Source organism: Gopherus flavomarginatus, chromosome 9 (assembly GCF_025201925.1).
Source record: "Gopherus flavomarginatus isolate rGopFla2 chromosome 9, rGopFla2.mat.asm, whole genome shotgun sequence".
Taxonomy (NCBI): Eukaryota; Metazoa; Chordata; order Testudines; family Testudinidae; genus Gopherus; species Gopherus flavomarginatus.
In genome coordinates this window covers 50,235,035-50,253,389 of record NC_066625.1, presented here as the reverse complement: position 1 = coordinate 50,253,389, position 18,355 = coordinate 50,235,035, and the positions used below count along the sequence as shown (strand labels likewise).

At 52.2% G+C, this 18,355-nt stretch overlaps 2 protein-coding genes across 4 annotated transcripts in view; both read right to left on the bottom strand.

Moving 5' to 3' along the window:
- Positions 1–18,355, bottom strand: part of MYO9A (myosin IXA) — a 566,016-nt gene that overhangs the window by 479,975 nt on the left and 67,686 nt on the right. The gene's annotated exons all lie outside the window — the stretch shown is intronic.
- GRAMD2A (GRAM domain containing 2A) overlaps positions 1,030–18,355 on the bottom strand; it is a 61,590-nt gene continuing 44,264 nt past the window's right edge. For 2 of the 3 annotated variants that reach the window (XM_050968405.1, XM_050968407.1), the window contains exons 9-12: positions 11,307–11,463; positions 9,773–9,875; positions 7,377–7,484; positions 1,030–5,046 (exon numbers count right to left, since the gene is read on the bottom strand). In XM_050968405.1, the coding sequence (XP_050824362.1) occupies positions 5,043–5,046; positions 7,377–7,484; positions 9,773–9,875; positions 11,307–11,463 (372 nt within the window). In that variant the 3' untranslated portion in view covers positions 1,030–5,042. Of the gene's footprint in view, positions 5,047–7,372; positions 7,485–9,772; positions 9,876–11,306; positions 11,464–18,355 lie in introns of those variants that run through there. The other variant, XM_050968406.1, reaches the window with a different exon arrangement.

Sequence of the window (18,355 nt, the reverse complement as noted above, 5' to 3'; positions counted from 1 at the left end):
ATTGTTCTTTGATCTCCATTCTGCAACCAGTGTATTTATTTAATAAAAATCAGATTAAAATCACCCTTACCAAAACAGGACACTCCCCTGCACTAGCTGCTCCCTCTGGGGCGAGGATAAGAGAACAAACACAGGACAGATGCATAGTCACATTGCTTAGTGCCCAACTGGAAGGTGCCCACAGACTGTGGTAAGGAGTGTGGTATAAAAACCTATGTAGGATACTACATTATCGGTGCTTTCAGTGGAAAACAGCTAAAATGGGAGGGGGATCAAGAGAGTTCCCAAATCTTCGGTTACCCCCAAATGCTAGTGCTTAGAAACCCTCTCTGTGCAGTGACGAGTTGTCATAAACAGTTAGTTAAGGGTTAATGTCTCTTTTACCTGTAAAGGCTTAACAAACAGGGAACCAACCACCTGACCAGGGGACCAATCAGGAGACAGGATACTTTCAAATCTCGGTGGAGGGAAGCCTTTGTTTGTTTTTTTGGGTTTTGCTTTGTTCTCTCTGGGCTCTGAGAGTGACTACACATACCTACAGGCTCTCTAATCTTCTATTCCAATTTAGTAAGTACAAAAGGTAGAAAGGCGGTTTAGTCTTTTTGATTGTTTTTGCTTTATTTGCAAATGTGTATCTGGCTAGTAGGGGTCTAATGTGTATTTGGCTAAAAGTATTTTAAATTCTATTTTTGCTGGAGGTTTTTTCCTCCAGTTTCTATAAACTGACAGACCCTGTAATATTCCATCTTGAATTTACAGTGATTTTCTTTATTCTTTTTTTCTTTTATTAAAAGTTTTGCTTTTAAGACCTGTCTGATTTTTCCCCTTGTTGAGGCTCAAGGGAATTGAGTCTGTACTTAACAGGGAAGGAGAAGGGAGGAGGAGAGAAAGGTGGGGGGAACCACCTGATTTCGCTGTGTTGTGATTCAAGAAGTTTGAATCACGGTGATCTCCTAGTGTACCTAGGGCGGGAAAGATCTGGGAGGAAGAAAGGAGAAGGGGGAATCCCTTTGTTTAGATTCACGGAGCTTGAATCTGTATATCTCTCCAGTAGCCCAGGGAGGGAACACCTGGAGGGGAGGAGGGGGAAGGGAAATGGTTTATTCCCCTTTGTTGTGAGACTCAAGGAATTTGGGTCTTGGGGGTCCCCAGGGAAGGGTTTGGGGGAGACCAGAGTTTATCAGGCACTCTACTCTAAGTCCTGCTTGGTGGCAGCACTACAGGATCTAAGCTGGTAATTAAGCTTAGGGGAATTCATGCTAGTACCCATATTTTGGACACTAAGGTTCAGAATTGGAAATTATACTATGACACGAGTGGATTCCCAGCCCCAGCTAGCTGTGATAGGAACACACGATGGCACCCCTCATTCTGCGCTGCGCTGCCCTCCTCTAACAAAGGCCCTGGGATGAGTGTGCTACTCAAACAGATCCCAAGTCTTCAATAAGCTCATCATATGGTCCTATTCCTCCAGAGGGGAGTGTTTGAATCCCGCTGTGGGAGCCCTGCTTAGCCCTGGAGCTGATGGCAATGGAGCAGAAGCAGCTGCTGACCTTGCAGCAGTGGTGAGGTTAATGGGAGTTGAATGAGCTCAGCCCAGACACACAGAGGTTAGGCCATGGAGTGTGTTGTTCTTTTTCTGCAAGTCCTGCCAGCACCTGCAGAGCCCTCTCTGCAGCTCTGCAAGTGCTGTGCCTTGAAGCAAGAGTCAGCATCACAGTGCTCATCCCTGGATGGCACCATTCAATACAGCAGACATGGCTACACCCACTGCAGCCCTGTCTCTCTCCCAGGCATCCTGCTGCTGTCAGGAAGCTACCAGCACTACCATGGCAGATCAAGAGCTGTGGCTGACACGGTCAACGTGCACCTCTGCCGGCTGCAGGGGTCCTGTTGTCAGTGTTTAAAGGGGACAGGATGAAAGCCGGGAGCAGTCCTGACCCAAGCAAATGTGCAAGAGCAGCTTTGATGGCCAATCCACAGGCAAACAGTTCCAGCGATGGAGGAGCGGAGCGCTACCTGCAAAGCGAGCCCACACCCCACTGCTCGCTGGGACCTCATCCCCAGGAGCGTGGGTTAATGTCACTGGAGGGTTTTTTTTGTTAAACACTGAAAGAGTCGTACTCCAAAAAGCTGGGCTGTCATTTGTGCAAGACAGTGAGTGAGCTCTCCCAGCCCCACCCCTACCCCCAGAATGATCCCTGGCATAAAGCAGCATTTCCTGGCACTTTGTTACACTGCTGTCAATCCACACGTCTTCCTTGCTAGCTGTGCTGCTCTCCCCTGTGAGATCGGCTGCTGGGGGAGGAGGAGAGGGGGGGATAGCGAAGGCAGGAGGCTGCTCCCTGCAGAGCTCACAGGGGACATGGCACTTTGTTTTAGCAGTGCTTTCAAACACAATCAACCCAAACAGTGGATGTCTGATGTGCGCACACACACCGGAGAGGAGGGGATTGGTGAGTAACAGGCAGCCACCTTGCTGGCCACATGGCCACTCTCCAGCAGCCTACTCACAACAGCTGGGCACACCCCTTCTAGAATGACTCACTGAGGGAGTCACGGGCACCCTGATGCCAGAGTTACATGAACTGCTTGCTGGGGTGAGGGGAGTGCTGCATCCTGGTGCTGCTTGCACCATATTGCGTCTGTCTCCCACCTTTCACTCCATGTGATCCCAAAGCGCTTCACACACGCGAGCGATGCAGCGACAGCTTTATTCAGCGTGAGGGGAAGGAGGGGCTGATCCAAAGCCCACTGGACTCAATGCAAGTCTTTCCATTGACTTTGGATCAGGCTCCTAAAGTGCATGGTTACAGTGGCTGTATGAGAGGTGCTTCTAGAACGCTAAGCAGGCTGGACTCCTAATATGCATCAGCCCAGCCAGGCTTTTATGAGCTCAGCCTCTTCCAGCATTGCACTCATGCCTCCCATCCCATCCCCCACAGCTCCATTGTCCCCCATGTACAATGGGGTTTCTGCTCAGTCCCTGCACTCCCCCGGGACAGTGCAGCATCAGGCCACACCGCACTGGACGTTTCATTTAGATATTGATGACACAGAGCTTTGGGGGAAACACAGACAGAGCTATTCCTCCTGCCCTCTCTAAGGTGTTCGCTGGCTCCTGATCGCAGCAGGGCTACATCCTACTACAACCCCACCACCCAGGGCCAGCTCCAGGCCCACCTATCGACTGTCCTTTGAGGGTGCTCCAAGACAGCCCTCTCCTGTGGTTAGAAACTTGGGGTGCTGAGGAGCCCCATGTGGAGAGCACAGAGTGCCTGACACCACCATCAGACAACCGTCACTCCAAGTTCAGACTCTGCACTGCTGGTTCCTGGCCAGACTCCGTATTGCCCTTAAAGTGCAGACACCTTTCAAACAGAGCCCTCCTGTATCTTGCTCTAAACTGTCCCTCTGGCCTCCTCAAGGAGCTGAATGAGGGGTCTAATTCTAGGCTGCTCATCTCCCCACTGCCAAACTCTAGTGCAGGTCAGCCTTGCTTTGCAGCATCTGCTTGTGGATGGGCGCGCTGCCCTTTCCCTGGATTGCCCAGCGCGGCAGAGTGCATTATTATAGTATGGCACGGACTCTGCACAGTCCTGGGTGGGGCTGGGCTTTGGTGTTAGCGAGCCACCTCATCCTTTTATTTTCACCTCTCTCCTGCCCTGAAGGAACGTTGGCACAGGGAACGTGGTACGTTTTGGAAGGGATGTGGGGTGGTTAAGCATGATCTATGCTGCGCACATTGGCCTCACAAGGGATGCAAGTTGCACAAGAATCCCCACGACTAACAGTCTGCTATTGGCACCTGCAGAACCTGACTTCAGCCGGTATCATGCCAGGAGCCCTCTAACTCCTGTCTGGCATCTCACTGGAGCTGTAGTTTTTACACTGAAAGTTGTTATGACAACTACTGTAACTGAGCTATTGCCTGAGTATGAACACTGGCACCTAAGCAGAGATGCATTTTGGGACCTGGCTAGGCCAAGGCCCAGTGTGGAAGGGTAATGTGGAAACCCCAAAGGGCAAGAGGAAATCTGTCCTGAGGAGAACTAGCTGAGTATGGGTTGTGTATTCTGGGAGAACAGAACATGCCCCAGCTGTGTCTCCCATCCTGAGCTCCGTAGGGAGGGTCAGTCTCTGCTACCGGGGCTTCTCATTTAACTGAGGTCCACGGTTGTCCTTGAAAAAGAAAAAAGAAGAATTAGGAATAAAAATGGTGGTAACTTGAACATTGAGTCCTTCTAGGAGTAGGCCCAGCAGTGTCACACCAGAAAGGCCCGGTCACCTGTAGTCTGTTGTGCCACCATCTGATGGATGCCACGATGGCCCAATGCTGGTGTCACAGTGCTAGAGTCTCCCGCTACCATGGTGATTCGGCTCTGGGCACCATGTGTTTAGGCCAAAGCCAAGGCCCCTGGAAGAACATGTGGTTTCACTAGCACCAGGCCCTCGCCAATTGAAAAGAAGGGGAGTCCTGCTGGCAGCAGCTCAAGTTATACTGACAGTCTGTCCCTGCTTGAGCAGGAGTCTCTGCTGGTAGAACAACAACAGTATTTGGTCCTAATTGTGCTGATCAAGGGCACAGCAGATTGCCTGCTGCTGTGACACCTCCTGCGCTCAACAGAGGTGATTCCTGGACCATCGAGCTACTAACTGTTCTTACTTGCTCTCAGAATCCGGCTGGAGATGCAGCTCAAGCCACCATCCAATGAAGCTGCACCCAAGACTTTGATAAACAGTTGATGCTTGGGAGGGGGTTTTGTACAAACAGGTGGCTATCATTTGGAAGAAGTGACTGCATGGATGGCCTGCTGGGCTCCAGTCTGATCCCACAGCGCGACAGGCCAAGGGAGGGTTTTGCCATTGCAAAGGGAGGTGTCACGAGCCAGAAGTAATGCGGAATAGAAGAGTGAGCAGTTCTGGATTCAGACTCTCTCAATATTGCAGACACGTTCACCAGCAGGACATCCTGGAGATCTGTACACAAAGTGCTATTTTCCTGTCAAGGTCCATCGTGAGCCACAGCTCTGGGGCGACGGTCACCTGCAAACAGAGACACAGAGGAAGATGAAGGCAAGCAAACCCATACAGGGCTGTGCCTTCACCCCGGGCTCCCAAAGGAACTTATTCCTGGCATTGTGCGGGGGAGGGGTGACGGGGGCAGATCCCATCTTTTAAAAAGACCTATCACATCCTGTAGGGGGCAATCCACAGGCACTATTTCCCTGCACTGCAGCAGGTCCCTGTCCAGCACTCGGTCACAGACTCTGTGCTGCCACGACGCTGCCCTGAAGTCATGGAAACTATGGGTCAGATCCTGCTCCTGCTGGAGTCACTGCAGGAGGATCAGACCATAAGGCAGTTCTGACAGGTCCACTGGAGCAATCAGCAGGGATGTGTTGTAACTGCACTAGAAACATTCTATCACAGCCAGGGATATGCTGAGCCACTAGCATTGTGCGGGGGGTAAGAGAGGGCAGGCATGACACAGGCTCTCGGAGTGACACTATATCCGACCACAATCATGAGCATTACCGGGGGAAAGACCCATCTAGTTCTTACCCACCCAGCATCTCCTGTCAGTGCAAGCCTGACTGCTCTTCAGTGCTTGGTCTCATGGTACCAGGGGATGCAGCACCAGATACTACCCTGGGGGAATTCTGCACCACTGCGCATGCGCAGAATTCATGTCCCCCACAGATTTCTTTGCTTCCCCGCAGAAAAATGACTTTCTGACATGGAAGCAGAGGGAAGCTGCAAGAGCAGTCAAGCACCACTCCCTAGCTGCGCAGGTACACTGTCAGACCCACCCCCAGAAACCTCTCCCAGCTGCGGGAAGCTCAGCATCCTCCCGTGCTTCCTGCCCCCATTGCTCCTCAGCTGCAGGGGGAGGGGGTCACTGTACGGGAACTGCTCCCGCATCCACCCAACCCCCAGGCATCTGGATCTCCCATACTCAAGACACCACTGCCAAGCCTCACTCCAGATACCCAGAACCCCCCTAGCCCTCCATACCTGAACGTCACCCCACCGAACCTCAATCCCTGCATCTGGAGCACCCTGCACCCAGAACCCCTGCCTCAGGACCCCCACCCCTGCACCCAGACCACCCTCCACTGAGCTCCCTGCACTCAAACCCCCACCCTGATAAGCCCCACCCTCCTGCACCATCCTGAGCTCCCACATCCAGATCCCCATGCAACTGACCCCCAACTAGCTGCACCCCCACCCCACCAAGACCCACGCCCTCAGCACCCAGACCTCCCTGCTGAGACCCCCACACCTAGATCCCTCCGCTGAGCCCCAACCACTTTCACCTGGAAGCCCCTGCAGAGTTCTATTGCCTCTGCACCTGAAACCTCCCGCCATCCCTATGAGCCTCTGTGCATCCAGATCCCCTTACACCTAGTGCCCCCCCCACTGGGCTGCCTGCACCCAGATTGTCCCACACAGAATTCTCACCCCACCCCTGGGTCCCCCCCAAACTCAGCCCCTCTACACTTGGATCTTGCCTGGTTGAGCCTGCCTACCCACACCTGGTGTGCCTGGCACAGATGGGCAGGGCTCCAGGGTGTTTCTGGGACAGGCCCAGAACTTGTGCTGTGTCAGGGTTGGTGCAGCCTCACCACTGACTCCACGTCCTGGGGGTGGAGATGCTGCAGGGGATCTCCCACCTCCGTGCAGCCAGTGGCCTGTGCTCCCCACTGCCATGCTGGAGCTCTGCATTTATTTATTGACAAATAAAACTTGCACAATGAGATATTCTGGATTTGGAGGAGAAGGTTGCTCATGTTCGTTTCCTTGCCAATGCTGGGAACAGCACCCAGCCCTGAGGTTGGTGCTAGCCTCAGGCCAATGGCAAGAATGCCTCTCATGGGCTCCCTTGGCTGGGAAGCAGCAAGCGCTGCTCCTCAGGACTGTTCCAGTGCCAAAGAACCAGTCTCAGCAACAGCAATGGGACCTTCCCCAGGTCACCTTAAATAAAATCCATTCTGCTGAGTTAAAGTCAGACGTCTCGCTGCGCAAACTACAGGGACACTTCCCACCTTGCAGAGGTCATTTAATTTATTGCACCTTCCATGTGGAAGGAGCCCAAGTGCATTGCACATGATTCATGGGGAGCACTGTGGAAATGCCACCAGCTTCATGTGGAAGGCAACTGCCACGCTGACTGTGCGCCAGAGCAGGAGATTGTGGGCAGGACACTGCATCTCTTCTGTAACACACGACAGGATCTTTACTGTCCACAGCCTATAAGCAGGGCCCCTGATTTTATCATGTAGGCAAAACCCCTAAAACACAGTCTGTACAAACATGGCCCTGTGGGCCCCCTATTTGTCACCCGAGGGTCCCAGAGCTGAGCACTCTCCTACCTCCGGTGCCCGCGTGAGAGGTAGTCCCGATTCAGAGAACAGAGCTGCTGCTCCAGACGGAAGATCCGGAATGCCAGATATGACGAGGACACAACCAGGAGGCAGATCCTGGGAGCAAAACAGGAGCTGCGTGTTAGGTCTGAAAGCCTTGGAGGCTAAAGCTTTTCCTACAGCAGGGGCTGTGTTTTCCTGGCCAGAGAAGATGTGGCCCGAGAGAGGGGGAAGAGACTAAAACCAAGGGGGAGGATTCTCAACTGGAGACACATTTGTTTATTTAGTTTGTGTCTTTACAGAGTGTCACTCCTTGCAACAGCATGAGATATACGTTAACAAGATGGATTTGATAAAAATACTATTATTCAGCAAGAGCCAAGAGCCTTTATGTAACTTGCTGCCTGTTTAAGTTCTATATTTTCTATGCAGTTTTTATAAACACTCCAGTTTTTTTTTTTTTTAAACAAAGCCAGACAAATTGCTGCTTCCCATTTTTAATGTAGTTTGTGGTTAGTGACTAAGGGCAAAATTCTACTCCAGCTCTGATGCCCGATGCAACACGTTACCCACGAGAGCTGGGAGATGGAACTCATGGGCTGCATGCAGGATATACAGTCAGTGGACAGAAAGCTGGTGCCGGGGCTAGACAGGTGTTAGCAATGCCAGTGGGCACACGGGACCGATTTTCAGTTGTACCAAGATCTCAAGGCCCCTTGCTGGCGTGGCAATAGGCCTTGAACTGGTCACAAGATCACTTCTACCAACCGTAAAGCCCATTTTACAGTGCCAAAGTGGTGTAAAGGAGCCTCAGTGTAAATGGCAATCAGGCCCATGTAGCAGCAGCTATGTAACACAGCCCCCAGCCGTTCAGCCCCAGAATACAGCCAGGGATGTGCTGAAGATTTCCCTTAAACGATATCAGTGCAGGTGAAAAGGGGCTGGATATGGAGCCCCAAAGAACAGAAGTTCTCTAAAGCCACAGAACAGGCAGTAGCAGTGCAGGCTCTGCCCTCTCACTCCCAGCGCCCCTGCTGTGTCTCACCCCTGCAGCAAGAGGCTGGAAGAGACTGGGCTAATGGAAAGCTAACAGAGCAATCCCCATAAAGCGCACAAATGGTTAACAGTCCAATGTCCCTGGGTGGGCACCTTCCAACTGGGGAAGCGTTAAGATCTGGGTTCCCAGGCCCGGGCCATGGGACAAGCTAGTAAAAGAGCTTTGTATAGATGACTCAGCACTTGGGAGAGGAGCACAAACTCCTTCACAGTCCAAGCTGTTCCAGGGCAGAGCTTGGCTAATGCAAGCTGAGCAGCCCGTGGATGAGATGAGCGTTTTGGGGGCTCCTCACCTTCTACGGATCTAAATCATTTCCACAATGCAGCCACGTGGCCAACCCCTCTCTCGTAAGTTTCAGCCCAGTGTGATTGCAGAGTGGCTTAGATAATAAATCCTGAAACCGGCCATGCTAGTCCAGTTATGAGGGTGCCAACAGCAGAGGCATTCAACATCCCCACTAGGCTCTGTAGCCACAAGGCTACTTCCAACCTTCTGCTGAATTCCTCTGACCATGTGCTTTCTCCTCTCCTCCTCCCCACCTCTACTCCTCTACTCTCTGCAATCAGCAAAGCTGGCTAACGCTGCCACTCCCATCCCGCACTGATGCTAGCCCGACCCTCCAGTGCAACGCAATGTGGTGGCAAAGGCGACGGCTTTGAGAATTCCTGCATTCCTGCAAGGATCTGCATCTGAACCTGACTTGAGGAGAGTTGGGCTATAGAACTTTTCAATAGGGGATGCTAGAGAGCAGCAACAAACAGGGATATGGTAGTGTACAGTGTGGAACAGAATGCCTGCAATCAGAGGCAGATTAGAGTTTTGTGGGGCCATGGGCCAGAGCAAGTGGGGGCCTCCCTCAATTCTTTCCACCTGCAGTCCTCCACCGCCCCCTGGTGCTCCTGCCAGGGAGTGGGGTTGAGGCTTCCCTTGCTCCAGGGCAGGAGCATCAGGCAGGGAATGGGGGGTGTGCCGATTTTTCCAGGCCCCATTGGCTCAGTGGCTAATCCACCACTGACTGCAATCCCTTTCTAACAGTGTAGGAAGCTCTCTCTGGTATTCTGTCTCCCTCCACTGCCAATGTGTGTCTGTTGCAGAGAAGGTGGTTCAGTCCCAGGCCCCCTCCACTGCTAGTGCCAACTGCGGCATGGATATCTGTCTAGGAACTGGACTGAGCCCACATCATCTCACACAGGCCACTACAGGACTGTCAGATGGTAATGACTTTCAGTTGCTATTGACTTGGGTGTGACTGGACCAGTGAGCCCTAGGGAAAAGGATTTGCAGCCAATGCACTCGGCTCTCCACTCGGCTCCCATGTAGCTGTATGTATGCCTGACTGTGTGCTTACAGTACGATGAAGATTTTCAACAGCTGATAATCAGACGGTCTCAGCTCTGCTACATAGTTTGGTTCCTCCTCCAATTCCTCCTCTTCAGTGTTTATTGCACTTTCTGAAACAAAAGCAAAGAGAGACACCTAAATGAAACTGACAGACTGATGGTTAATCTAGTTTAAGGACCCTATTCAATTGAATGAACCAGCCTCGAACAGCTACAAAGCCCTGATATATCCCGCCCTCCTGATCGTTCGCTACGACTCTGTCCCTAGGGAAATCCATTTGTAATCCCCGACCCTTTAAATGAGTTTCTCTGTTTCAATTCCATTATACTAAGAACCTGTTCAATATTCACTACATCACCTGAGGGACGCCCAGCACAACTGAACTATCTCCTACAAGAGGAAAAGGATATTTACAAAGTAAATGCCTTTAATCCTTGGCTGCCCAGTGCAGGCACGAAGGCACCTTCCCAAAGGGCAAGTCCTACTAAGACTCATGGCAGGTAACGGCATGAAGCCATGCACATCAAGGAGACAAACATCCCTCTCAATAGCAAGGCTGTCTGGGCACCTTCTGTAGATTTCCTGACCCACATTTCAGGACAGGTTGGCCAAACCCTCTCAGTCAAGGAGAACATGGCTTCTACAGCAAGATCTCCAACAGGGCAATCCAACCAGAGCTAAGCTCTTAGATGTGCTAATTACGCCCCAGGCTCAGCATTCCTCTTCTCTCATCAGAGCTGGATCTGAGGAATCTGCAAAGAAACCTGCTGGCAGCTTTTTGTGCTCTTTCTGCCTCACACATGTAATGGGCAAGAGTTGTATTCAAACAGGAATCTCCTCTCCCAAGGAGGCAGCTCTGTTGGACAGTCCACTTCAGCTGTAGTCTTGGCTTGGCCTCCTGATCTAGGGAGAGGTCATGGAGTCCTCTCCCTGTGCGATCCCCAGGGGATACAGCTACAGAGCAACACACAGCAGCCCCACACGCACCTTCGCCGTTAGTGAATGAGAGTTATGTTCCACAGAGCCCACAAAACCACTCTGACCTGCACACGCCCTCCTCAGAGCACCAATGGGAATAATCCTCCACCACATGGCCAGGATTCCCAAGGGAAATTTCTTCACACAAGAGGCAGCAGTTACTACTTCCTCCTTCCTTGGAGGCCAGTGCTCCCATCTCCTGGACACTGTTTTAGTGTCCTCCACCCACAGATGGGCACCGGGGCTACACAGGAGCCAGGGGAACGTATTCTCAGTTATGCAGCACCTGGCAGAGGTTTGGCCTAGTGAGCTGTGAGAACTAGGAATGCTGAATTCTAATCCCAGTGCTGACCCGTATTCGTTGTATCTCTGACCAAATCACGTCGCTCTTGTGCCTCTATTTCCCCATCTGTAAAATGTTTTCAGTGTAATAAGCTAAACAAACCATCAAAAGGAGGACAGTGGGCAGAGAAACGTTCCCACAGGCAAATCACAGGTGTTAATGTACATACGCTGCCAGAGCTGGCTACCAGCTGTAACTCTCTGTCCCTGGCATCCCTTACCTGATACCAAGGGCTCCTCGGAATTAAAAGAGCTCTCCTTGGTGCTGAGACTGCTGATGGATGCTCGGTGGATGCACTGGTAGTCTGCATCCGGGAGAGACAGAGAGAGAGACGCTGGGGAAACCTTCCTCCACTTCACTTCTGGGACAATCACCTCCTGTGGAAGACACTGAACATTAGCACCACATTCCTCCACGCCCGCTGCCAGCAGGCATCAGAGAGAGCCTGGGCCTCCAGTATGGACCATCCAAGCCCTGGAAGCGATTTCCAGGAGCGGATCTAAGCCCAGGGTTCTCACTCTGTGAGGCATGTATCTGCTGGGCAGCAATCTCCAGCCTGTTCTGCACAGCTGCGAGGCCCCCTCAAGGGCCTGTCTGGGTGGCCACTACCAGCCACATTCTCACTGCTTGGATTAGCAGCCTCAGAGACACTAGGAACACAGTATAAATTCTTTATCAAGTGCTGGAGCTGGACTCATGCCAGGATAGAAGAGTACTGTGGTGCAGGCCAGGAGGGTCCTTCCCAGAGCAGGCAGGGCTTGGAGAGCAGGTCCATGGTGGAAATACTGGCTGAGATTTTCAGAGCAAATCTCATGGTTTAGACAGATCTCCATTAATCTTAATGGAAGGAAGGGATCATTCTGATCAGTGGGTCTGACCTGCTGCACAACATAGGCCAGAGAACCTGACCCAGGATTCCTGTATCACTCTACACCATGGCCACAGGGCTAGCAGCACTGCTGACCCACCTCAACTCTCTCTGAGGGCACCCCTGCGGTCTCAGCCCTTGTGCCTGCACCCCCCTGGGGTAGAAGCCCACTCGTTTCCCGCTCTCAGACTGGGTCTTGGACTGCAGCGCTGTGTCCCAGCCTTGACTGCTCAGCAGGTCTGACTGAGCTTGGCACCTGCACGTTGCCCTGTGACAGCGGTGAATGCAGGGACCAGACAGTTCTCTTCGAGCACCGTTCAATCTTAACAGCAATGCATAAGGGAAACAGGGTTTTAAAACAACAGTTCAAAGAAGAGCTCTGTGTAGCTCAAAGCCGGTCTATTTCACCAACAGAAGCTGGTCCAGTAACAGATATTGCCTCCCCCCCACCCCTTGTCTCTCTCATATTCTGAGATGACACGGCTACACCACTACCGTGACCAGTCCAACATCCCAGCGTAGCTCTGTGGTTACTAGTGCAATAGCCAGGTCACATACAACAGTCGCAAGTGCTCACAGCTCAGCTCCATGGCCGCCACACTCTAGTTTGGCCATAAGTTACTGGGCTTATCTTTTAGCCACACATCCAATCTTGCTTTAAAAGATTCCCAAGTGCCGGAGAATCTGTCACATCCCTGGTAAAGTTGCCCAACAGTTAATTACCCGCAGCCTTAAAAATCGCCCCTGCAGCCTTCACAAAGCATAAACAAAAAGTGAATTTAAAAATCTTTCAGCATGTACCATTTATGGCACTGCTATCACCTCCTCCTATGTGATTTCAAACCTAGCTACACTCCAGCCGACCTGGGCAGAGGCACTTGTTTTATAAATATTTTGACAGATAAATTATATATTGCAAACTTATTTCTGGAGCTCACTATAAAACAGTTCCCAGTCAAACAATGCTAGAGCCTGAGCCAGATTTCTTGCTGGGGTTTAAACACTTTGCCTCTTTCGGATGTCACTCCAGCCTTGCACTATCAAAGTGCAAGCAATCAAGTCACAACTGCAAACCCTAGGCTGTGCATCTTGCCTGCCAGTTATGTGCAGCGAATGTGCTCCTTTGAATCCTTCCTTGGTGGATGCACAGCCTTCTGTTCGAGCCTATGGAGGCCTCTCTGGGGAGTTTGGGTACCGAGATGTCAGGTTGCATGTACAGCGTTGAATGATGAGCAAGAACCAGAAGTACTGCAGAGTCAGTGATCAGATTAATGCGTAGTGTTTTTCTTTGGCCAAGTGGCTGCGTTGCTGATCTGTACACCTTCTGCTTGGTTTGCTTGCATTAATCCCACAGCTGTAGTAGCCTATCAGTGTCTGGAGAGCTGGGTCTCCCTTGGCCTCAAGCAGATTTCTGCTATCTGTGGGCTATGGAGGGGACCTGACTAAAACACTTCCAGGTTCTCATGCTCACTAGCCAAGTTAAAAATACTGCTTTTGCTTCCTTAATTCTGGAAGTGGAAATTTAATAGGACATTCAAATATCACACTGCTGGAAATCAAGAGAAACTATGCTGAAGTCAGAGCTTACGCCAGTGATCCAAACCAGGCCTTCAACTTATAAGTCTCTTAAATCTTCCGAATGCTGCAGTATTCAGTCCCCACAGGCCCCATCCTAGCCATCTGCGCAGCGAGGGGTCAGACTAACCCCTTCCTGAAAGATGGGCTGGGATTCCATTTCTTCCACCCTCACCTGTATCAACCTCTCTTAAAAGCTGGAGGGTCAAAACTATGTCCCCACTGAATGGGGACATTCCATTGGGCAAACTGAGATTTTCTCCTCAACAGGAGCTGAAATTCACAAAGCTCTTCATTTCCTTTCTTGTCTGTTACTCCTGAGGGTATTCTGCACCAAAAAATTAAAAATTCTGCACACAATATTTTAAAATTCTGCAAATTTTAATTGTAAAATAAATACAGAGGCTCCAGCCTGGCATTGGGGAGCACAGGCCACAGGCTGCACAGAGGTGGGAGATCAGCTCTCGCCCAGGGACACGGACTCAGTGGTGAGGCTGGACCTGACCCTGATACAGTGCAAGGACCAGGCCTACCCCAGAAACACCTCAGAGCCATGCCCCTCCATACCAGGTGCACCAAGTGTGGGCAGGCAGGCTCAGCAAGGCAGGATCCAAGTGTGGGTTCTGGGTGGACCAATCAGGGTACGGGCAGCTCGTTGGAGGATGCAGATGCACAGGGGCTTGTTGTGGGGTTCTGGGTGCAACTGTAATGGGACTCTGCAGGGGGTCCAGGTGAAGGTGGCTGTGGCTCAGCAAGGGGGAATCTGGGTGTGGGGGGCTTACTGGGGGAGGTCCAGATACTGGAGGAGTGGGACTCAGTGGGTGGGGATCCAGGTGCAGTAGGTTGGGGCTCCCTAGGGTGGGGATCCAGGTGTGGGTGGCTTGTCAGGGTAGTCCAGGTGCAGGGGGAGTGGGACTCGTTGTAGGGTGTCTAGATGCAGGGGTGGCTCGGCAGGAGGGTCTGGGCATGAGGCAGTCTGGATTCATGGGGGTTGGGCAGATGGAAAACCCTTATGATTGGCTGCCTTCCCCACTGCCTTCGTCCTGACTGGTCGGAGCTGCTGCAGGAGGCAAGGCTCTCCCCTACCCTAGAGCCAACACTGCTGTTCTCACGGGGGTGGGAGGGGACTAAAGAGCCCAGCCGCTCGAACCCTGGGAGCTGCAGGATGAGCACTGGTGTGGGGCAGGACTGATTTGGGGGCAGAATTAATTGCTGGGCAGGTGGATGGGCAGATGTGGGGTGAGGACTCCTGCAGCAGGAGCCAGAATCTCCTTAGTAAATGTGGGAGTGTTGGCAACATTGTCCCTCACACAGTGGAGATGGGCAGGGGGGTGCAAACACCCTCCCCCTGCAATAGACTCTTAAAAAATGCTCATGAGGGTTCTGACTCATGATTTTAACCCCATCTCAGAGCTGCTGGCAGGGCTCTGAGTGTTCCTTGCGCCTCTGGATCTGTAGTTCATGAGAGAGGCATTTGTAAAACCCTAACCTGAGCTGACTTCACGCACGTGGCTATGTGAGCCATGTGCTCTCTGGTCTTAGCCCACAAGGGGGAGCCGAGGGGGCTGGAGAACAGTGAGCAGGGCTTGCGTTGTTTCCAGTTGGCAGCTCTCAGGTGCGAAGGGCAGCCTAGCACTCCCGGATGGAGTCTGATCTCCACCCCCTTGGGTTTGGAGGAGCCCCATGCAGTGGCTGAGAGCGGAGAGGAGCCATCTCTGTGCTGAACCATGTAGGGGCCCCACTGGGCAGGTGGAGACCTGGCAGGATTGGGCCCTTGCTGCGGGGGTGTGGGTGGACAGTACCTGGTGTGTGCTGGTTGGCAGTTGGGGAGTTCACACAGCCGCTCCTCACTGGGAATAAAGTGGCCCCTGTCCAGCCCTGATGTCGAGCAGCTGACAGCCGCTCCAAGGCACCACACAGTGGGGTTTGGACACAAGGCTGTTCTGCTCCGCTCTCCCCATCCTGTTTGTCAGCTCCCATGAGTGTTTGTGCGGTAGGGGTCAGTGTCTAGGCCTCACTGGGCATGTGTGTGCTGAGCCACAGCAAGCTGTGCTGAGCGTAAATCTGACTGCTCTGGGCACCTGGAGGGCAGAGGCAGGGCCCTGGCGTGTGCTCTGGGCCAGCCCAGCTCCCCCTGTGCCTCACCCCAGCAGCCAACTGGAAACAACGCAAGCCCTGCTCCCTTGTTTTCCAGCCCCTTCGACTCCCCCTTGTGTGCCGAGACCAGAGAACACAGGGCTCGTGCAGCCGTGTGGGTGAAATCAGCCCAGGCTAGAGTTTTACCAATGCCTCTCCCATGCACTATAGATCCAGAGGTGAGAGGGATGCTCACAGCCCTGCCAGCAGCTCCTCAGACAAGAGGTCTGCTACATTCCCCTTGACGTGGTAGTGAGGAGGGAGAGTAGCAACTGCACCAAGCAGTTAGAGCTACAGACTGATCTGCAGGAAGAGAGACTCATGCAATAGCTTGTCCGTTCCTTCCCCTCCTCCTGAACTGGCCAGGTCACTGGTCAGCTTCCAATAAACCAACCAACCCTTGCACTGGTCTGTGTTCTAGGAAGATGAATCAAGTCATTGTCTTCAAATGAGGGGTCTTCTCTGGAGACTCCTCTTCCTACCCCACCGATTCATCGTCTTCTTCCTCCGGGCTACTCTTTGCCCTAGAGGTTGGAGGGGATCCCTGCAGAGTTCAGGACAGCTCCTATTAGACCTTCCTTCCTGCCCCATGGTAGGAGGTGGTTGTCTCATTAGGCCAGGGAGCAAAAGCCCAGCTCGAAGGATCTACACGAATTGCATCTTGGTGCCAAGCACTCACATATGAGCACTGAGTGACTCCCAGAAACCACGTCCACAATGGCTCGGGGAGAAAGCTGTCAGGATGGATTCCTCACGCTCAGCAGCACTACACAGCCTGAACCCACGGCCAGCTGCTAACAATACAGACCCTGTCCCTAAAGCATAACACATAATATGGTCTCAGGTAAGATGCTGCCAGCTTCTTCAAGCTAGTGCCTTAACCCCCAGCCTCCCTGGAGCGCCACTGGATGTGCTCTTCTACTTCAAATCCCAGGCTAGAAAACAAGGTGGGATTGGTGCTCTGGGAATTCCAGCACAGGGAGCAAAGCATCTCTGTGGCACGCAAGAAGGTGCATTGCAAATACTAAGCATACAATTGCTCTTACAGCTCCTTGTTGGAGCCAGGTAACTGCACTCGGGCTGTTAAGGGCGTCAGCTACAACAGGACCTTTTAACCTGCAGCAATTCCTATGCTATTACCATAATCTTGCTTTGTTCACACTCACCATTAACATCTATAGGCCAGAACAGCTGTCCCTCCTGGGAGGCCCGACTCCTGGAAGTTCTGAGCATTTTATGGTGCATTAGGCAAATGGCTAACAGATAATAACCAGTTACTTGGCAAAGTAGAAAATAACTGGCCGTGATAAAAGACAATTATCACCGCAGTTGTAAAACTAACACAAGAGCTGCAAAAGGAATATTGATCATTGAAAAGGCCTCTGCAGCATGGCATGAGACCACATGACCGGCCATGTAACATAAGGAGAGGTGAGCAGAAATAGTAACAGATTAGGGCAATGTCTGCTCACATGGACGGAGACACTGGCTAGATCACCTCAAATGTGCTGCCTCCCTGAGATCCAGGTGAGAAAACCTGCCCCAACGCTGGAACAGCTTTCAAGCCGCTGACAAACGTGCCAGAGCTTCCCTGACACTGTCATAGCCGGCAGCCTGAGCAGCGAGAGCACACGTCCCCTTTGCTACATCTACGGGGGCAGGCACGGAAAGGAAACGTACGTGGAGCCCGCTCTGAGTGGATAAAGCAGACACAGCTGAGGCAGCTTGGGCCAACGAATCACAATAGTCAAGGTTCTGGGTTCTCTCATTTCAGGGCACAGAGCCCTCATTGTGGGACGAAGCTTTTTTAAAAAAGCCCCCAGGAGAGAAGAGTCATCCCATTACTACCCACAGGATCCCATTAAGGTGGGGGCCCTGGGGCTAGAGCACTCAGCTGGCCCATAGACAGAGATTTACTCTCTCAGTCACTAGAGAGATTTTGCAGCAGGATGGGGAGCTGAAGGGCTTTGGATGGCACCAGCCTGGGCTCAGCAGATGGGATACTTTCCCTTCAGCAGTCAGCACAGATTGCCTGACTGCTCCCTTCCATGGGGAAAGCCGTTCCCCGGCAGTGTGCACAGAGAGACAAGTCTTAACCTCGTGAGAGGCTGCAAGAGCTTTACTTTCGAAGCTGCTGTTTCTGAAAGTGACGCAGCCTGGTGTGACAGCAGCTGCAGAAAACGAGGATTTCGGAGAGATCAGCGCATCTCAGTGCTCCCTGCACAACACAGAGGAGCAGAAAGCAAGCTTCTCTGGGGCACACGGCTACCATGCATGCAGCTCCAGTGAGGTCACCAGCTTCAGAAGCAGGCCATCACAAGAGGAGTCCAGCGGTCAACAAATCCAACACTTAAAAGCTGTTGTCCTAGCCCCAGTTAATCCCTGCTGGAGACTCACTTAGTCTGCAGTAACTTGAATGCTGACAGCATTGCTAGTGTATGTCAGTCTCTCTCTGATTAATACAAAACACCTGTACAATCACCAGGTGGTGCACATACCTTATCTGAGTAACCTGTGCTTGTACTGCTGTAGCCCTCAGCTCTCCTAGCCCCAGGTCCTTCCAGCAGTTAATCAACATCATGTGAATGTAAAACAGATCGGAAGCCCTTTGGTCTTCCTAGAACCCTACAGGGTGCTCTACCACCACCACTCATTCTCGGACTTTCCTCACCAGGGCTCAGGAGCTGTCT